Source organism: Buceros rhinoceros, unplaced genomic scaffold, assembly GCF_000710305.1.
Source record: "Buceros rhinoceros silvestris isolate BGI_N320 unplaced genomic scaffold, ASM71030v1 scaffold31341, whole genome shotgun sequence".
Taxonomy (NCBI): domain Eukaryota; kingdom Metazoa; phylum Chordata; class Aves; order Bucerotiformes; family Bucerotidae; genus Buceros; species Buceros rhinoceros.
The window spans coordinates 10,278-26,270 of NW_010396507.1; the positions used below are offsets into that span (position 1 = coordinate 10,278).

At 38.5% G+C, this 15,993-nt stretch overlaps 1 protein-coding gene across 1 annotated transcript in view; it reads left to right on the top strand.

Moving 5' to 3' along the window:
- Positions 1 to 15,993, top strand: part of LONP2 (lon peptidase 2, peroxisomal) — a gene marked incomplete at its 5' end in the record, with an annotated part of 37,137 nt that overhangs the window by 9,497 nt on the left and 11,647 nt on the right. The window contains 4 exons of the mRNA XM_010145926.1: positions 3,899 to 4,040; positions 9,464 to 9,614; positions 10,505 to 10,631; positions 11,640 to 11,773. Coding sequence (XP_010144228.1) covers positions 3,899 to 4,040; positions 9,464 to 9,614; positions 10,505 to 10,631; positions 11,640 to 11,773 — 554 coding nt within the window. The remainder of the gene's footprint in view (positions 1 to 3,898; positions 4,041 to 9,463; positions 9,615 to 10,504; positions 10,632 to 11,639; positions 11,774 to 15,993) is intronic.

Consider the following 15,993-nt stretch of genomic DNA (forward strand, 5'->3'; position numbering starts at 1 on the left):
AACTTTTTATCACAGTATAAAGGAAGTGAGTCATGTTTTTATCAGTAATACTAGTGCTTCTTTAAAGGTTCCGATTCATACACAGTCCCACCTTACACTGGGATTGCTGACAAGGTTATATTTCCCTAGTGTCTTCCTTGCGTTTTCTAGGATACGTAACTCCTCATGATATGCTGTACCACCCTAGTGTTTTTTTAAGGATACCTTTTCACTGATTTAAAAATAAATAAAAAGATTACTAAATTACATACCTTCTGTGGCATGAGCTCTTAAGGTTTTTTTAAAGTTGTTGCCTCGCAGGTGTGAGAGAACCAGGAAACTCGATCTGTCCTTCCTGTTCTGAATGGAAAGCAGCTGACTCTCTTTCTAGGTTTAATGCATGGAGGGAAACAGTGCATCAAAAAATGAGCAAAGCCACATTATATCATCAAAAATGCTAATGCAGAATATTCCTCTTTTCAGCCCTAGGTAATACGATGAAAATAAAAAATAACATCACATTTGGTGCTAATGGTCATGAACAGCAGTACTCAGTTCCACAAGCTGCACAGCAGAAGTTAATGTCCAGACAGATGAATGGCCATATCTGCTTGGATTTTAATATGTTCCGGTAGTTTTATATGTAAATATCTGCAGGGTCTGCCTTACCAAGGACTCTCGTGTCGAGATGTGTTGCATAATAGCTATTTAGAAATTAAAACAGGCTACCTATGTTTGTGTTTTCAAGGTGAAATACTATGTTACTGTTCTTTGTCATCCTACATCCAGTATTTGCATTAGCATTCGTTACTTGCCTTGGAGATCTTGAGTCTTTGATAGTACAATAGAATAGGTATTAGTCCGTCTCTAATAAATGAAGATGTATCACAAATTTAGACTGTTACAGATGGAAGGAGTGGACATCTAAGTATTTTTTAATCCTAAAATTTATAGTCTGAGTTTGTATTTTGTGATACCTGATCTCAGTATGTAAATAAATTTAAGCATGGTTTTACTTGAAATTTAGTGCATCAGTAAAACATTTAATTGGAGTTTGTTCTTTAGATTTACCACGTCTGGAGATGATTGAAAATACAAATGAGGAGATGATAGTACAAGAGAGGAAGAGCGAGAATTGTCAATTGTCAGGTAGTGAAAGGAAGAGAAGAATGTTTCTAGCCACTGTGCACTTTTTCCACTGTTAATGCTAATTCTGTGGAGACTGAGTATTTGTGCTCCACATTTCCAACAATAGTTCCTTTAATTTTGACCTTTTGAGTTTCTTGAAGAACTTTTGGGTTGTATAGGGAACCATTTCATCTTTTCCATAACAATAGACACATTTTAGTTGAACTGTGGTTTCTGATTGTTTTTATATGGTAGCTCATGACTCAGGGCTTATTTTGGACAAGGTACATTTTAAAAAAAAACAAACCTAAATTACCAATTTTCTGTCACTGTTAGAATATTTTTCTTATGCTTGCTTTAGAAGCCACTTAATTTTTAAACTCTTAAAATTGTAGTTCTCCAAAGTGTTGGTCTCACTTGACTTGTCCGAAGTTATTTGGAGTATATTTGCTTTTCTTCTGCTTTTTCTTCACCACAGATCTTGATAAATTGTGCTTCAGCCTACCCAGGGTATGTCTTATTTTAAAATATTAAGAAACTTGATCGTGTACAACAGTTAAGTGTCACTGAAAGATTTTCTATCTGTGAGAATCTTCCACAAATATGTCATTAAGTACCCAAATCTACTTGACTCTAAAATGACTGTGGCCTGAAGTCTATTTTCAGGATTGTTTGGGGGGGAGGGGAAGAATTTAAATCTATTAATAACAGCAGCTTTTTTGCATCTTAAGGAAGAAAAATCTCTGTTTTGTTTTGGGCTTTTTAAAGTGCTTCTATTGGGAAAAACTCCAAAAAAGGTTTTATAAGTGGTTTGTGTGTGTGCATGGGTATAAACAAACAAATTTGTCATTCAGAAAACCTTTTGGTAGCTAACACGATCCTTTGACCAGCATTATTGCAATTGGGTGGTGCAGGATGAGAAAGAGTGATTATTCAGTGCCTTCCCTTGACTAGAGAAACCCAGATTACCTTAATTTAGTTTATAAGCTAAAGCTGTTTCTTAAAACTCTGTGGAACATAGATAAAATTTTATAGAATTAGAGGATCAGATTCAAAGTTGTGTATATAAAAACACAGACATATTTTAAAAGTGTAATGTCTTCAAGCATCCACTTGAGAATAATGTACCAAGCAAGAAAGAAGAAGGCTTAATGTTCACCTAATTATGTTATCCTCTTACTAGCATAAATGGAATATTAAAACCGGGGTGCATTGTCTCTGAAGCATATAAAATTGTTTAGTAGTGCAGTAAGCATTTTTTGTTAAAAAAGTCCCCCAAAGCAACAACAACAGAATCCCTACCAACAAACAAGCAAACAAAATCCAAACCCACAAACAAAACGAAAAGAAAAACAAGAAAAATCCCCACAGAAACTCCCAAATTGCTGCAGTAGTTAATTTGGTTGCGCTGGTGAGGGATTCACTTCTGTGAAGTTCAGTTCTGCCTCAGTCTTGTACTTTTCCGATTGAGTTTTAGCGACTCTTGCCATTGTTTTGGCCGGGCTGGCTGTGTGCAGGTGGAGGATGAAGTGGTGTGCTGATCGGAAAGGTCCCCTGTGCAGATTCTCGGTCCGTAGTCAATGTGGTACAGTGCAATCCGTAGTGGAGAGGGATCCGCTCGCCGCAGAGGAAGACTCGACACAGAGGCGGTCGGGTGATAAACTGTTGTGTGCTGGCTGCTCCAGTCTTCAACAACCGTCTCATGAAAGTTCTCACAGGCAAACAGAATTTCTCTTGCATTTCTGGCTATTTGGAAGGTCTGAAAGTTATGCTTTTGCTCAGCTCTGTAATTAAATACAGTAACTGCAGTTTGTTCCCTCAGTAGTTAAATATTACATGGAACTGACACCATTGCTAAGTAGTTTGAGTTGTGGTAGTTTTTTTTATATATATTTTTGAAGTCTTCTCCTAGTATCTTTTGAAATTACTCTCATGGTATTTTGGTTTTGTCTTTCTAAATGTCATCGTGTTTATTTTGGACTGTATTAAAATAGATCAGCTGGAAAAGCAGGCCTGCTCTGCAGATCTGCTTTGTGAGGGTCGTGAGATAGGTACCGTAGTTCAGCACTTGGAGTATCTATCTCTTCTCGAGTGACCAGCATTTCATGCTCTTAGTAACTAAACAGAACACGATGATGGCACAAGCAGAAGAGGCTGTGATAAATGCAGCAAACAAGGGACACAGAAGTATGTAGAATGTTTAATAACTTTGCCAAATAAATTTAGACTCATAATTTTGTTGTACCGTTGCACTCTCCTAGTTTTTTATTTTATGTTGAAATGCCGTAGTAAATAACAATTACTGTTTATGAGTAAGAATTAAAGCATGGTGTATGTACAGGGGACATGGACAGTTCAGCGTATTTGGAATTTTGTCCTAATTTGTAACGTGCTGTAAATTGTTGTAATGACAAAACCCCTGTATCATCAATGTTAAAATATTGGTATTAATGAGGTTCCCAGATCTGCTTGTACAAGGATGCTTGTCCTGAGTCGTGTAAAAAGCCTGCAAGCCATGAGGTTTGGTTGTACTTTAGTGCCTGTGTTTATCATGCCAGACCAACTAGTGCACTGTGGAACCGGAATTTTCATCTGCTGATATAACTGCTTGTATCAGTTCAGAGGCGTATCCCATGTTTTTGTCAACTAGTTCCAAGAAGTTTTGCAAAAGAGCAAGAATTGTTACACTGCTGCTTAATCTTACATTTTCCTTGGAGTTTTACTGTTGATGTTTCTACTCCTGTCACGTGTATCTAACCGTTCTGTCCCCATGTACGTTTATTTCCCCCAGGCGCACCTATGTTGGCAGTATGCCGGGCAGGATTATCAATGGGCTGAAGACTGTTGGCGTTAACAATCCAGTGTTCCTGTTAGATGAGGTTGATAAACTGGGGAAGAGCTTGCAGGGGGATCCTGCAGCAGCCTTGCTTGAGGTAAGAGATGTTAAATTCCAAGCATTGTTTCATTTGTAATTAAAAAGGATTAAAATGCTGGACTCGGAAAGGAAGATTCACTGGGACAAACGAGAGCGTGACAGCGTCAGCTTTTTTATTCAAATACTAGCTACTGTGTTTTGACATCGTTGGATTTCTGTCAGGTCCTTGTGCAGGAGCAAATGCTGTTACATATGTGCTAAATAAGGTATCTTTAATCTCAGGGATCTGTACTTAAACACAAGGATGTAATTTGTGCTCTCTTGTGTATTTAAAGACTGTTCAGGCCTTAACCTTTACTTATTTGGGGGACTTCAAACCATTGATTTTTAATGAGCAAATGCTGTTAGCTGTGAGAACTGTAAAGCAGCCGGACTTTTTCAAGTTTTTCCTTTCTTTGTTGGAACATTTTTAATTTATTTTTGAAGCTTTTGGTGTTACAAGCTTATATTAGAGCTACATGTCTTACCTAGCATGTGATATGGACTAGTTACCGGTTCTTTTAGCAGCATTTCTTTAAATAGTGTTGTCATTAACTTTCTGAACTTAAGTTTTTCATTCAGTCACAGATGCCCATTCCTTGACTAATTATGATGTGGTGTTTGCTTTCCGTGAGAGCCAGCGATTAAGTGTGGGGTTTTTTCAGAAATCCTGGGACTCAGACCAAGATATAAATTAATCTAATTTTGAAGTATGTGGTATAGTTACTTTATCACAAACTGCTTAGAGGTGTGAAAGTTGACTTGCTAAAGACACCAGTAATATCTAGGAGATACAAGTAAGGACTTTGGGAATGAGGTGCTGTTGGAAGATGATGTAAATCAGTCAGCGGTGGAGAATGTCATTAAATTAGCTTAGCTGTTGGAATTTCAGGAGTCCTGAACTTTAGTGATTGTGAAGAAGATCGAGACCTATGTCTTGCAGGCTTCGTGTATCAGAGGAGTCTGTTGCAGAGATCAGTAATCGAGTTTCCAGAACCTTCTCTTTTGCCTTCTTTTTCCCTGGAGTATGACACACAATGATATCCCAGTACAATTCCTTCTTCCACTGACTTGCGTATTCAGTGGATTTATTCGAGCAGTTCACTGGGGAGAGGAAGGAGTGTCTCCTCAGGTATGGGGAAGAGACAGAGCATTGCCCTTCCTCCGCATCTTTAGTGCAGAAGGCTGTGTATGTCCTCCAGTGCCCGCACTGGTGATGAGGAAGGGCGGGAATGAGGAAGGTAATGGCAGAGCAAGGTTAGGCTAAGCTGAAGTGTTTGGGGCTGTCCAGAGCAGTCGTAGCACTAGTGCGCTAGTTTTTATATTGTGTGTATTTAGAATTTCCGTAGCCTGCTGTATTTTTACACTGTCTACCTGCCTTTTATGCTCTCTCTAGCTGCAGGGGCTACCATCCTATCACTGTTTCAGCTGGGCTGCTTCTGTGATTGTTCTTTACCTGTTTCAGTCAAAAAGAGTTCTGTCAGTAAAAGATATTTCTCCAATTTTTGGACCTAGCCTGGCTCACTTTCACTGAGATTATTTGGGGCATAATCCTAGAAGCGTCTCAGTTGACATACTAAGGGTATAGTCACTAGCTGGCTGCTTGTAAGTGGGGATGAAAATTGGTTCTAGTAATATTTGCTATAGAGTCATTATAATGACTCTTTTTGACTGACAATGCTTAATATAGTGATTTGAATATGAAAAATGCTACTTAAATTAAGGTGTCATGAGCTTATCTCTATGGTGAATGACTTTCTGCAAATGAAATGTCAATTGATATTCTACAAATGTCATTATTGTCTTCCTGCTAGATACTGTAAAATTACTGTTTTGACAAGGCCAACTAGTTCTTTGAAAATCAGTGTATGAGCAGGCTATGGTTTGAGAGCTCTGTTTTGATCTTTGCACGTTAACATGAAGTAGTAATAATTTAAATTGCTAGAAGATACCATAGCTTCATTTTTTTAGCATTTACAAATGATAGTTACGGTTCTTCATGTGTGTCTTTCTCAAGTGTGTAGTATATGTTTCTAGGGTGCATGAAAACCCTCTGAGTGCAAGGAAAACAAGCAGGGGAGTGTAACAGATAGTCAAATGCATTTTCCTTGTACTTTTCACCTGCAGGATTTTATTTACACTTGGCTGTTAATGGCAATGAGTTCTGTTTCTGAGTTTGTTGATATTTCTTCTGTCATTTTTCCTTTAGATATTTAACTAAGCTGTCCTAAATCTAGTCAATGCATGGATAAAAAATACCTGAAAATCAAATTTTGTTAGCTAGCTGACGTTTTCAGGTATTTTGTTTGCTAGGCAGTCAATACCATAATGAAGCAATGATTTGGCATTTCTTGGAAAGATGATAATTTTTTTTGGAAGTGTTCCAATTATGAATCCAGATCTGTATGTTGTTATTGTTAATTTTATTCAACTTTTTCTGTTACTTTTAATTTGTTTTTCATTTTGGTTTTCATTTTCATTTTGTTTTTCATTTTCATTTCGTGCAGTAGAGAATTAGCATTTCTGTTCTTCCATCATGTCAAGTATGCGAGGGCAAATTAAATTAATTTATTTTTTAATTACTTGTGTTTGAATTTGTGATACTTTGCTGCTGCTTTGAGATGTTTTGGTTTTCTGTATTTTAAAACCGTGTTCTCAATGATTTTTCAACTCAGCTTCTGCCATGGATAATTCCAGCTGAAGCTGGTCAGGTTAGCTTCCAGCTGTCTGCTCATGCTGCAGCCTTTATGTAAGTCCTTGCTAATTGACCATTAGTTGCATCTGGAGGAGTAATTGCTCTATTACCCGTGTCTGGGCTGCTCTCATGTGAGATCTGTATATCCCCCTGCTGCTGTCTAAACATCGTGAAGCAGGTGCTTTACCTCTTCTAATGGAGAACTCATGCCTGGACAAAACAGCTTAATTTTCATCTGCTTTTTGTGGTTTACGTTGTTGGAAAGTCCATCTGGAATGAGCAAGGGTGGCTGTTATGTAGAAGAACAATAGTAAGTGGTCACCTAACTGGCACATTTCTCAGACTGCTTTTTCTTGTCTGGGAAGTGCCATCATAAAGTGTAAAAGGATGTGCCTCCTTTTTTCCGTAGTGTTCAGGTGTGTGAAATTGTCACTGACAGTCTGCAGTGGGATATATTCAAGAAGAAAACTGCCATACCCTGTCAGCTTGGAAGCAAAGCTTGATGTTTGGTAACTGCCTGATACGTGTTCAGTTCTAGTGCTCCTGCAGCGTTGGTGCTTTAGCAAAACAGAATGTCATCCTATTTCCAGTTACTGTTCATTAACAAGGGAACATTTTAGTCTAAATTTAGATGACCTCTGTTTAAAACAGAAGAAAACAGAAATGGATCCAAGTGCCTGGTAGTGAGTATTTGTACGCGGGGAAATTAGACCAGGAGCAGAACCAGGCAATTAAATGTTCATGGAACTTATTATGGATTTCGTAGTAATAAAAGCTGGTACACAGAAGCCTTTGTATGTATGTGAGCTGTTGGCCATAAATTAACCGAGATGCTTTGTCCACTGAATGTTCTTTTTGTACTTCACATTTTTGTGTTGGTTGAGTATCTTTGAAAACTGTTGAACTTGACCTTTAGCACAGATACCTAGCTGAAGAACAGTTCTGTTTGATTTGGAAAATCTGTTTTAAATGCAGAGGCACGAGAGTGTTTTATGTCTTAGAAAGAAATAGTTACTGTGACAAAGAATGTCCAGAGCTCTAGCCCTTGCAGAAAGTCTCTGCTCACGTTTTTAGATACATACAATGTGTATACATATATACACACGTGTATGTGTATATATATATATATAGACACATATACATACATATTTTAGACATAATTCACATCTTTTGATATAATCTGGGTTGGTTTTGATTACAGTTTCCTTTACCTTTATTGGATAGTATTGTTTGCACATGAGTACATCATCAATATTTTGTATATCTTTGTAAATAATATCACAATCACCAGCTTAGCCCTTAGTAGGATACTTAAGGATTTCTAGTTGCAGACCATGAGGAGAAAGAGAAACAGGCATGTAGATAGATGTTATGAAAAACCAACGTGGTCTGTCAGAATACATCGTTTTTCAACATTTTTGCAAGTGGTTGCAAATGCTTCAGCTAATAGAGTGGAATTTTGTGGAAATACTGTGTTATCCGTGTTAAAAAAAAAAGGGGGGGGTGTAAATTGAATTAGGATTTGATGTTTAATCAGTTGTGAAAAATCTGCAACAGTAGACATTGAATGGGAGACTACTATTCGTTATAGATCTGCTTTCCTGGAAGTCAGTTTGCAGATGCTGTGCTTGGATACGCTGCCTGTTGTCGTGTCCCCCTACATTTTAGAGCTAGATTGTAGAACAAATTGAAGTAAGAGACACCTATAACTCTGAATTACACTAAGTGTGCTGGGCTAGGCAGGGTACTGCAGGGCCTTTGCCTTTATCAGTAAAGCAGGGAGTAAATAATAGCAACTGCTTGCTGAAGAGGGGAAAAAAAAAGCAGTGAAAAAAGTGAACTATAGCATTCGTTGAGTTTCAACCTTAGTTTTAGAATTTAGACATATGCTTCAGTATGTTTTAACTTTTCAGTATTAAGGGAAACGTATCATTTGTATTTTATTGCAGTTGCGATACATTTCAAAACACTAGTCTTAAATCTGTACAGTACTTAAAAAGAGACATTGTTCAGTTCTTTAAAAAGTTCTGCTATGTTTCTGGCATTCTGTAAAAAAAGTATTTTACTAGTTTGTTGTGATCATAAAACATTTCTGTTGTAAAGATTTTTTAACTCTTTAAAGACTGAAGAGAATTTTAGAGTAATGAAAATTCAGAATTTTTTCTTTCAGAACCAACTAAGTGCTTAAATTCAGTTTTTTAGAATTAGCAACACTGATCTTGGCTGTAATTCAAGTTGTTAAGACTAAAAGGTGCGTTCGTTTGGGTAGAGACAGATAAATTGTTTTGACAGCAGTGCACTATTTCTCAGGAGATGCATAGGTCCCGTTATTTGTAACATGAGAATTATTCACGTCGGTGAAGCATTGATAATAAATCATTTGAGAAGGAAAATTGTGACAGTACTGAAGTGGGGGGTGGGATGAAAAGTTGTTCATAGGTGGTGATATAGAAGCCGAGTGTAGGTTATATACTCACAGAAGTCCATGGTAGCACACGGGCTGCTTTTCCAAGGGTGCCGAGTGTCCTGGAAAGGCCACTCTTTCTTTGCTTGTGGTATGGAATGTAGTTACAGAGTAATCAGGGTGAGGCAGAATATTGCGGGTCAGGCTTTATTAATATCCATAACATATTTTATGAATGTAAAGTCAGATTTGACAGATCCAAGTGGAATATAATTAAAATGTGCATCTTTTATTTACTTTGAATTAAAGCAACTGCATCAATTTTGTGTTCACTCTTGTTAAGGTTTTGGATCCAGAACAAAATCACAGTTTCACCGATCACTACTTAAACGTAGCCTTTGATCTGTCCCAAGTCCTTTTTATCGCTACAGCCAACACTACAGCTACTATCCCACCTGCTCTGCTGGACAGAATGGAGATTATCCAAGTTCCAGGTAACGCTACAGTGTTTTTATTGCAGTGGCTATTGCAAGTCCTTAAACAATGTTGGAGTGTTCTTCCTGAAATGAAAAGCAGTTTCTTAAGGTAAGCCTGCCAGGAATCTGGATTGAACGGCCACAGCTGTTAAAAGAGGCTAGTCGGGGTGCCTCCGTTACGGCCTCTGTCGTGACAATGAAATTTAGCATTGCACTCCGGCAAATTCAGTTCCAGGTATGTGGAGGTACACTGATACAGTCTGTGGTGGTACAGACATCCTCCCTTCCCCTGGGCCGCTTTGCAGTGTTGATCTCTGAGCCACGCTGCAATGGTGACCCCACAGCCACCTTATGACACTGACCCCTGGGTCATGTTGTGATGGTGACCCCTGGGCTGTCACCCCATGGTGAAGCCACCATGCTGTTGATAATTTCAAAATGCAGAAGAATGGCACAATATGGAACCTTCTGACCTTGGTTAACGGAGTAGCTAAAACAAGTCAGCTCTTGTGCGTCTTGGAGACGGGTTCAGGGAGCTGGAACAGTTAGGCACCCCGTGACCGCGCCTGCAACTCCTGAATGCCTTGGAAAGGTGCCAACAAAAAATGTAGTCCCGCTTGAAAAAGGGCCAAGCTTGCCTGACAAGATGTTGTCACAATATTTTCACCAATTGATGTTTGTATCTTAACTGACTGTTGGCTGATGCATCTTTTTAAGAGTCCAATGAAGAAAGGGATCTTTGCCACACTATAATTCTGTTATTTTTCACTTGAAGTACGAGCCTTTAAAATTATAGCTGGGCTTTTTTTGTCAGATTCAAACAGGTGCACTTGTAAGTGGTAAGTAATTCTATTATATTGTAGTGTATAAGCAAAAAGATTAGTAAATATATGCTTTTTCTTCTGAAGGGTACACACAAGAAGAAAAAATTGAAATTGCACATAGACATTTGATTCCTAAACAGCTTGAACAACACGGCCTGACTCCACAACAAATACAGATTCCACAAGTAACCACTTTGGACATAATTACCAGGTAAATTTGTTATTCATTGCTTTAAGTTTAAATAACTTATTTTTCTGGTAACTAATAAATAATTTATTAAGTGATAACACAAAACATTTCTTAAGATTTGTTGTCCTTAATAGCTTCAGAAGTTCAGCAGTTGGTATTTTATGGAATTGCTCTTTGCCGAGCTCTGTCGGCCCTGCTGTCTAAACTGAGTCGTCCTTCTCTAGGGAATTCCTTGCTCTGACTCTGAGCGTGGCTCACAGTCAGTTGTGTTGACACAACTGGCAAAACACTGTGAATAAACAGAAACTCAGAGCTGGTATTGCTGCAGGTTCAGTGTGTGAAGCAGCAAACAACCTTTATTTTAAGGAATTAAGTTTTATTTCTGTCACATTGATAGAAAAAATGAAAAACAGTGTTCGTTTCTTGCAACTTGATGGGCTACGTTTGTCTAAAGATTTGAATTAGTTTAAAAAAATTCGGTTTTTTTTAAAATAACTTGTATTAATTAGAACTATTTTCTGTTGGGCATGAGAGCAAAGATACTGATCAGAACATCTTTTGAACTTAAAACTAGCCCTTTTGCAGTGGAATAATTGTATCAGTATTCAATGAATTGAACTGTTTTATCAGCAGAAACAGCATTTTGGCATTTAATGAGTGGTATTGTCTGATGTTTCTTTTTAACTTCTTTTACATTTTGAGTTTTAAAATAGTTCTTCCTTTAAATGTTTATGCATCTGAGCAGACCTCAGTGCTATTGAAGCATAGTTTAGCATTTCACTAAGTTTTGACACCATGTCTTCTTCCGATTCAGTAGTTTGTCTGTCTTTCCAGTTTTATCAGCAAACCACAATTGTTTTGATAAAAGCACATGACATTTTTCTCCTGTTTATTAGAGTAGCCCAAGGTCTCACTGCCTTCTATATCTCATTTTATTGGGATGTATTTTTAAAAAGAAAGTGTGTTTACATTCAAAAGAAATCTCTCTTACAAAGAATATCCACCGGTAAATGATTGTCTCTTCCCTAGATACACCCGAGAGGCAGGAGTCCGCTCTCTGGATCGGAAGCTGGGAGCTATTTGTAGAGCAGTGGCTGTGAAAGTGGCAGAAGGACAGCACAAAGAAACAAAGCCAGACCGTGCTGAAGTGGGTGAAGGAGAAGGTGTGTATCTTTTGCATGTTTTATTAAAAAGGAAGCTTCTAACGTGGTCACTAGGAAGCTGATTTATCAACCTTTTCTCCGTTGTTATGTTTCTTTGTTGGCTCTCTTTTTAAAAGCTTTGCCATAGAGTGTCATTTGTTCTCTGCGTGGTTCGAGTAGTGCTGAATTATGGCTGAAGACGTGAGTAATTTCAGCCTGGCAGGCTGGTAATTGAGCAGTGGAACAGATCTGTTTCATATCTTAGGTGTACAGTTATGATTTGGCTACGTTTTTATGTCTTCCTAGGCTTCTTTATGCAAATCTTTCATGTTTTCTTTATTTTCTTTAGTAAAATACTAAGCATGGATTTAGTTATGTACTTAGAGGTTCTTTAACTGTTTTGTGCATGCTCTACCAGCTCAGAACTCAATCCAATTATTCTGTTAAACTCTAAAATGAGTGTCGTCTTAAATAGCTTTGAAATTAGAACGGTTTACAGGCTCTTTTTATGTGCCTTTTAAGACTGCACGTATTCTGAGTTTTTTGGAGCTTTGGTAACTTGTCAGCTTCAATAAGTCTGTTCTTGTTTCCCATGTATCCAGACAATAGTGATTTATCATTCACAGAAATCTAACAGACTGAATGAAAGCAAAACACAAAATTCTCAAACAGCAAAAATACTCGGGTGACTGCTTCACCAGTAAAGGCTGGCCTCTTTCTACTCTTGGAACAGAAGGCTGGAAGGAAGAAGTCAGGCCCACAGTCCACTTCACGTGCAACCTGCAAATGGTGACTGCTCCCCTCTTCATCCCCAAATTAATGTTCTCGTTAATAAAAATGAACATCCATAGTGTGCTTGGTGAAACATACCATGCAGAGCATAGATGGTTGTGCTTCTATTCCAGCCAGTTGCTGATGGAGGGTTTCACTGAATACAGCAGTTTTCTGCTGAAGGCTCCAGAGGTTTTATCGCAGCACTAGGTGCCTGCAGGGGCCCTCAGGTCAAGGTGGATGAGAAATGTGAAAGGACAGAATCCAAACCTGAAGTTAAACTTCTAAAATGTGGATAGTCCTTGGTCTCAAAATCTTAGCAAGCAGCGTGTCAGGTGTTTTGGTTGGTTGTTTTTTCTAAGACCGCAGTGAGTCCAGCTGAGTCCACTTTCTGACGAGAAATACTGCCAGTCTGCCAGTGAACAACTGTGTGCCAGAGGAATACTCACAAACTTAAAATACAGACCTCTGTGGGTTTGATGTTGTGAAAGATTCAAGTTGTAACATCTGTACAGCTAGAATAGTTCTGGGCTTGTTTAGAGGAGGACAAATAAGGAGAGTCGTTATCTATTTCTTTAAAATAAGGCAGATGAAAAGTCTGAATGGTGCCTTTTCCCCTTCCAGAGAGTAAATTCTGGGGGATTAATTATCAGAGTATATGAAGAAGAGTTTTACCCGTAGTAAAACTTGAGTAATTTGTCTCTGGAAGTCTGTTTATTTGCCGTCTTTCAGCTTCACCTTGCCTTTTTCCTCTAACTCAGTATTTCCCTTCTGAAAATGAAATCTTTTGCCTTACCGAGTTTTCTAAGATGAACGTAATCTCTGTGGAAACTATAATATTAGAAGATTGAATTTGGTCTACAAATCAGTGTTTGCTGAAGTGGATTCAGCTCAGTTTTCTCTGAATGTTTGGCTTAAAGAAGGTGAACTCTGACACTGGCAGTGGCTGTGCGTGCGTGAATGACTGCAGTTTGAGTTGTCCCATCTGCTTTAAAAGGAAGAGCTTTGAAGACATATTTACTAATGTTTTCCATTTGTATTATGTGCATCCTGTCTGCCTTCTCTCTCTGTGCTGGATTTTTTTGAAGTCCAGCATTGAGTTTGGCGATACCTGAACTTGCTCTTGAACCGGAACGCTGAGCCTTTGGGCTGTCTGTGGTGGCCAGGCTTACTAGCATCAAGCAATATCAGATGTCTTTGCTACTGTCACTTTTATTTGAAAGTAACTTGGATAAATCATATTTTTAAAGTATTTCTGTGCACCGAATGGTAGCTCTGTCTGAATGTGTTTAAAAGGTCTAAAGTGATTGCTGAATAAAAAAGGTGCCATTCTGCTCTTCAATCCTTCTGATAAAATAAACAAAAAGTAGTTTCAGAGCACAACTCCTGAAACTCTACGAAGAAACATTTTACTATTAAAGCAAAGAACAAAAAGAAACTGTATTAGACTTCTCAATCCATTGAGAGGGGTACTTACAATATTAAAATTAGCCCTGGACTTGCAACGTAGGTATTTACACTGTTAAAATTAGTACTGGACTCAACTTACCGAAGCTAAGTGAGACCAGCAAGCTCAGTGCTTCACAAGAGGGTAAAATGCTAGCAGCTTCGCTTGGCGCACAGTTTGGAGGAAGGCCGGCAGAAAGGAGCTGTACATGCCTTTGTGCTTCCGGGATCGAAACTGTCCTTGAGAAAAAGCGGCATTAATAAAAGGGAGTCCAGGGGACAAGTGGTGCCGTAGTTAAACTTTGGTATTATGAAGACATGCACAGAATGGTGCAGTCTGCAAAATGTTTTATTTTCTGCGAACAATGTGCTTATACCCTGCTGTATTTTTAGCAAAATATATCATTTGTTGGGAGTGTGTGAGAGTAGGACACTTTGAAAAAATACTTTTGTTAAGTTTTCATGTAGTCTGTTGGAAAAAACCAAGTATTTAAAGCAAAACTCAGAAAATTCCCCAGACACTTCCAAGTTGATGCAAATAATGGGGTTCGTAGCCTAAATTTATTTCTTTGGAATTCTTTTTCCTGTTGATTAGTGGACATTTGTGCAGTCCTGCATATTGATGATGGATTTTTATTTCATATAATGGATGACTCTGGAAGAATAGTTAATCGACTTGTTGTCTCTTGGTAGTTTCATTTAGAATTATTTCTTGATTTTTTTTTTTCTTTATTTGCATAAAAATACCTGTAATTCACTTTTGCTTTACTTGTTTGTCAGTAACTGGTATGGAATTGAGATGCTGCAGTTAGTCACGCACGTGTCATGAGTGAATACGACAGAGCAAGCTACAGGCTTGCCTTGCCGATTCTAACTGGCTAACACGTAATTTGTCTGATTCCTAGCAGATCAGAATGGTAACGTGGTGCCTGTTGTGGTTATTCAGCTGGGTGCCTTCTGGCTTTGGGTTTGTGACAAAAGTTGGAAGACATTACATGGTAGAACAACAAATCTGCCGTTACTATATTGATTAAAATCAGATTACTGACTCAAAGTGGAGCATCTGTTTTCAAGGCTTTGTAAACGTTGGGCTTTTGGCACCGTTTGATAGTAGGTTCTAAAAATGGAGGATACCTGCCATAGCAGAACTGATGCTAGGAGACACACTGTCAAGCTGTGGTTTAGCACCTTCAAAAAATGCATGACTGAAATACCCTGGCAGCTCTGCGTTGCCTTCCTTGCAATGTTAGTTTGCATCAGTCATTGAATGTGTTCAGTGAATGTCAGCAAAAGCAAATGGAGTCATTTTCCAGACTCCAGGGAGTCACCCTTCTGTACAGTAACACTATCTGAGATTTACTGAAACACTATCTAAGATTTATGAGGCACTCATCTAGTCTCTGACACTAGAAGAAATTCTAGGAGTCACAAAAACACGTGACGCTCTCCTTCCTGTTTTAGTGCAACTGCCTTGAGGATACGATGCAGCAGCTGTGCGCTCAGCCATCATATCACCATACAACACCCAGAGCAAAAAATTATTCGTCTAATTCAGACTTGAAAGGAGGTTTAGGACAGGCAATATTCAATAACTAGAAGTGGTCAAACGAGGATTCTATCTATGTTGAAACCAAGGCTTTGAAAATACTCAAGTATTTCCATAACCCAGTACTACAGTACGGTTTGTTCTATTCCTTGTGGCCAAAATAACACTTGATAATGAGTTTAAAAGCAAGTTTGTCTGAAGTGATCGATGTGAACTGAAACATGTAGTCTTTACTTTCCCTCCCTGAACTTGGGCACAATGCATTTTATTCACAAAAGATTATTATGTGTGACCGGGGGAGTGGGGCCCGTTCCTTTTTTCCAGTATACAGCTGGGCTGACATCGCTGTTCTCGCAAAAAGTGCCCTGTTTTGTGTTCTAGCCAGACCTCAGCACTTCCAGAAGCACGGGATCTCCCATGGCACTGGGAAGGGAGTTTATGAAAGCGGATCAGCGTAAATCCCGCAGTGGCAGGACTG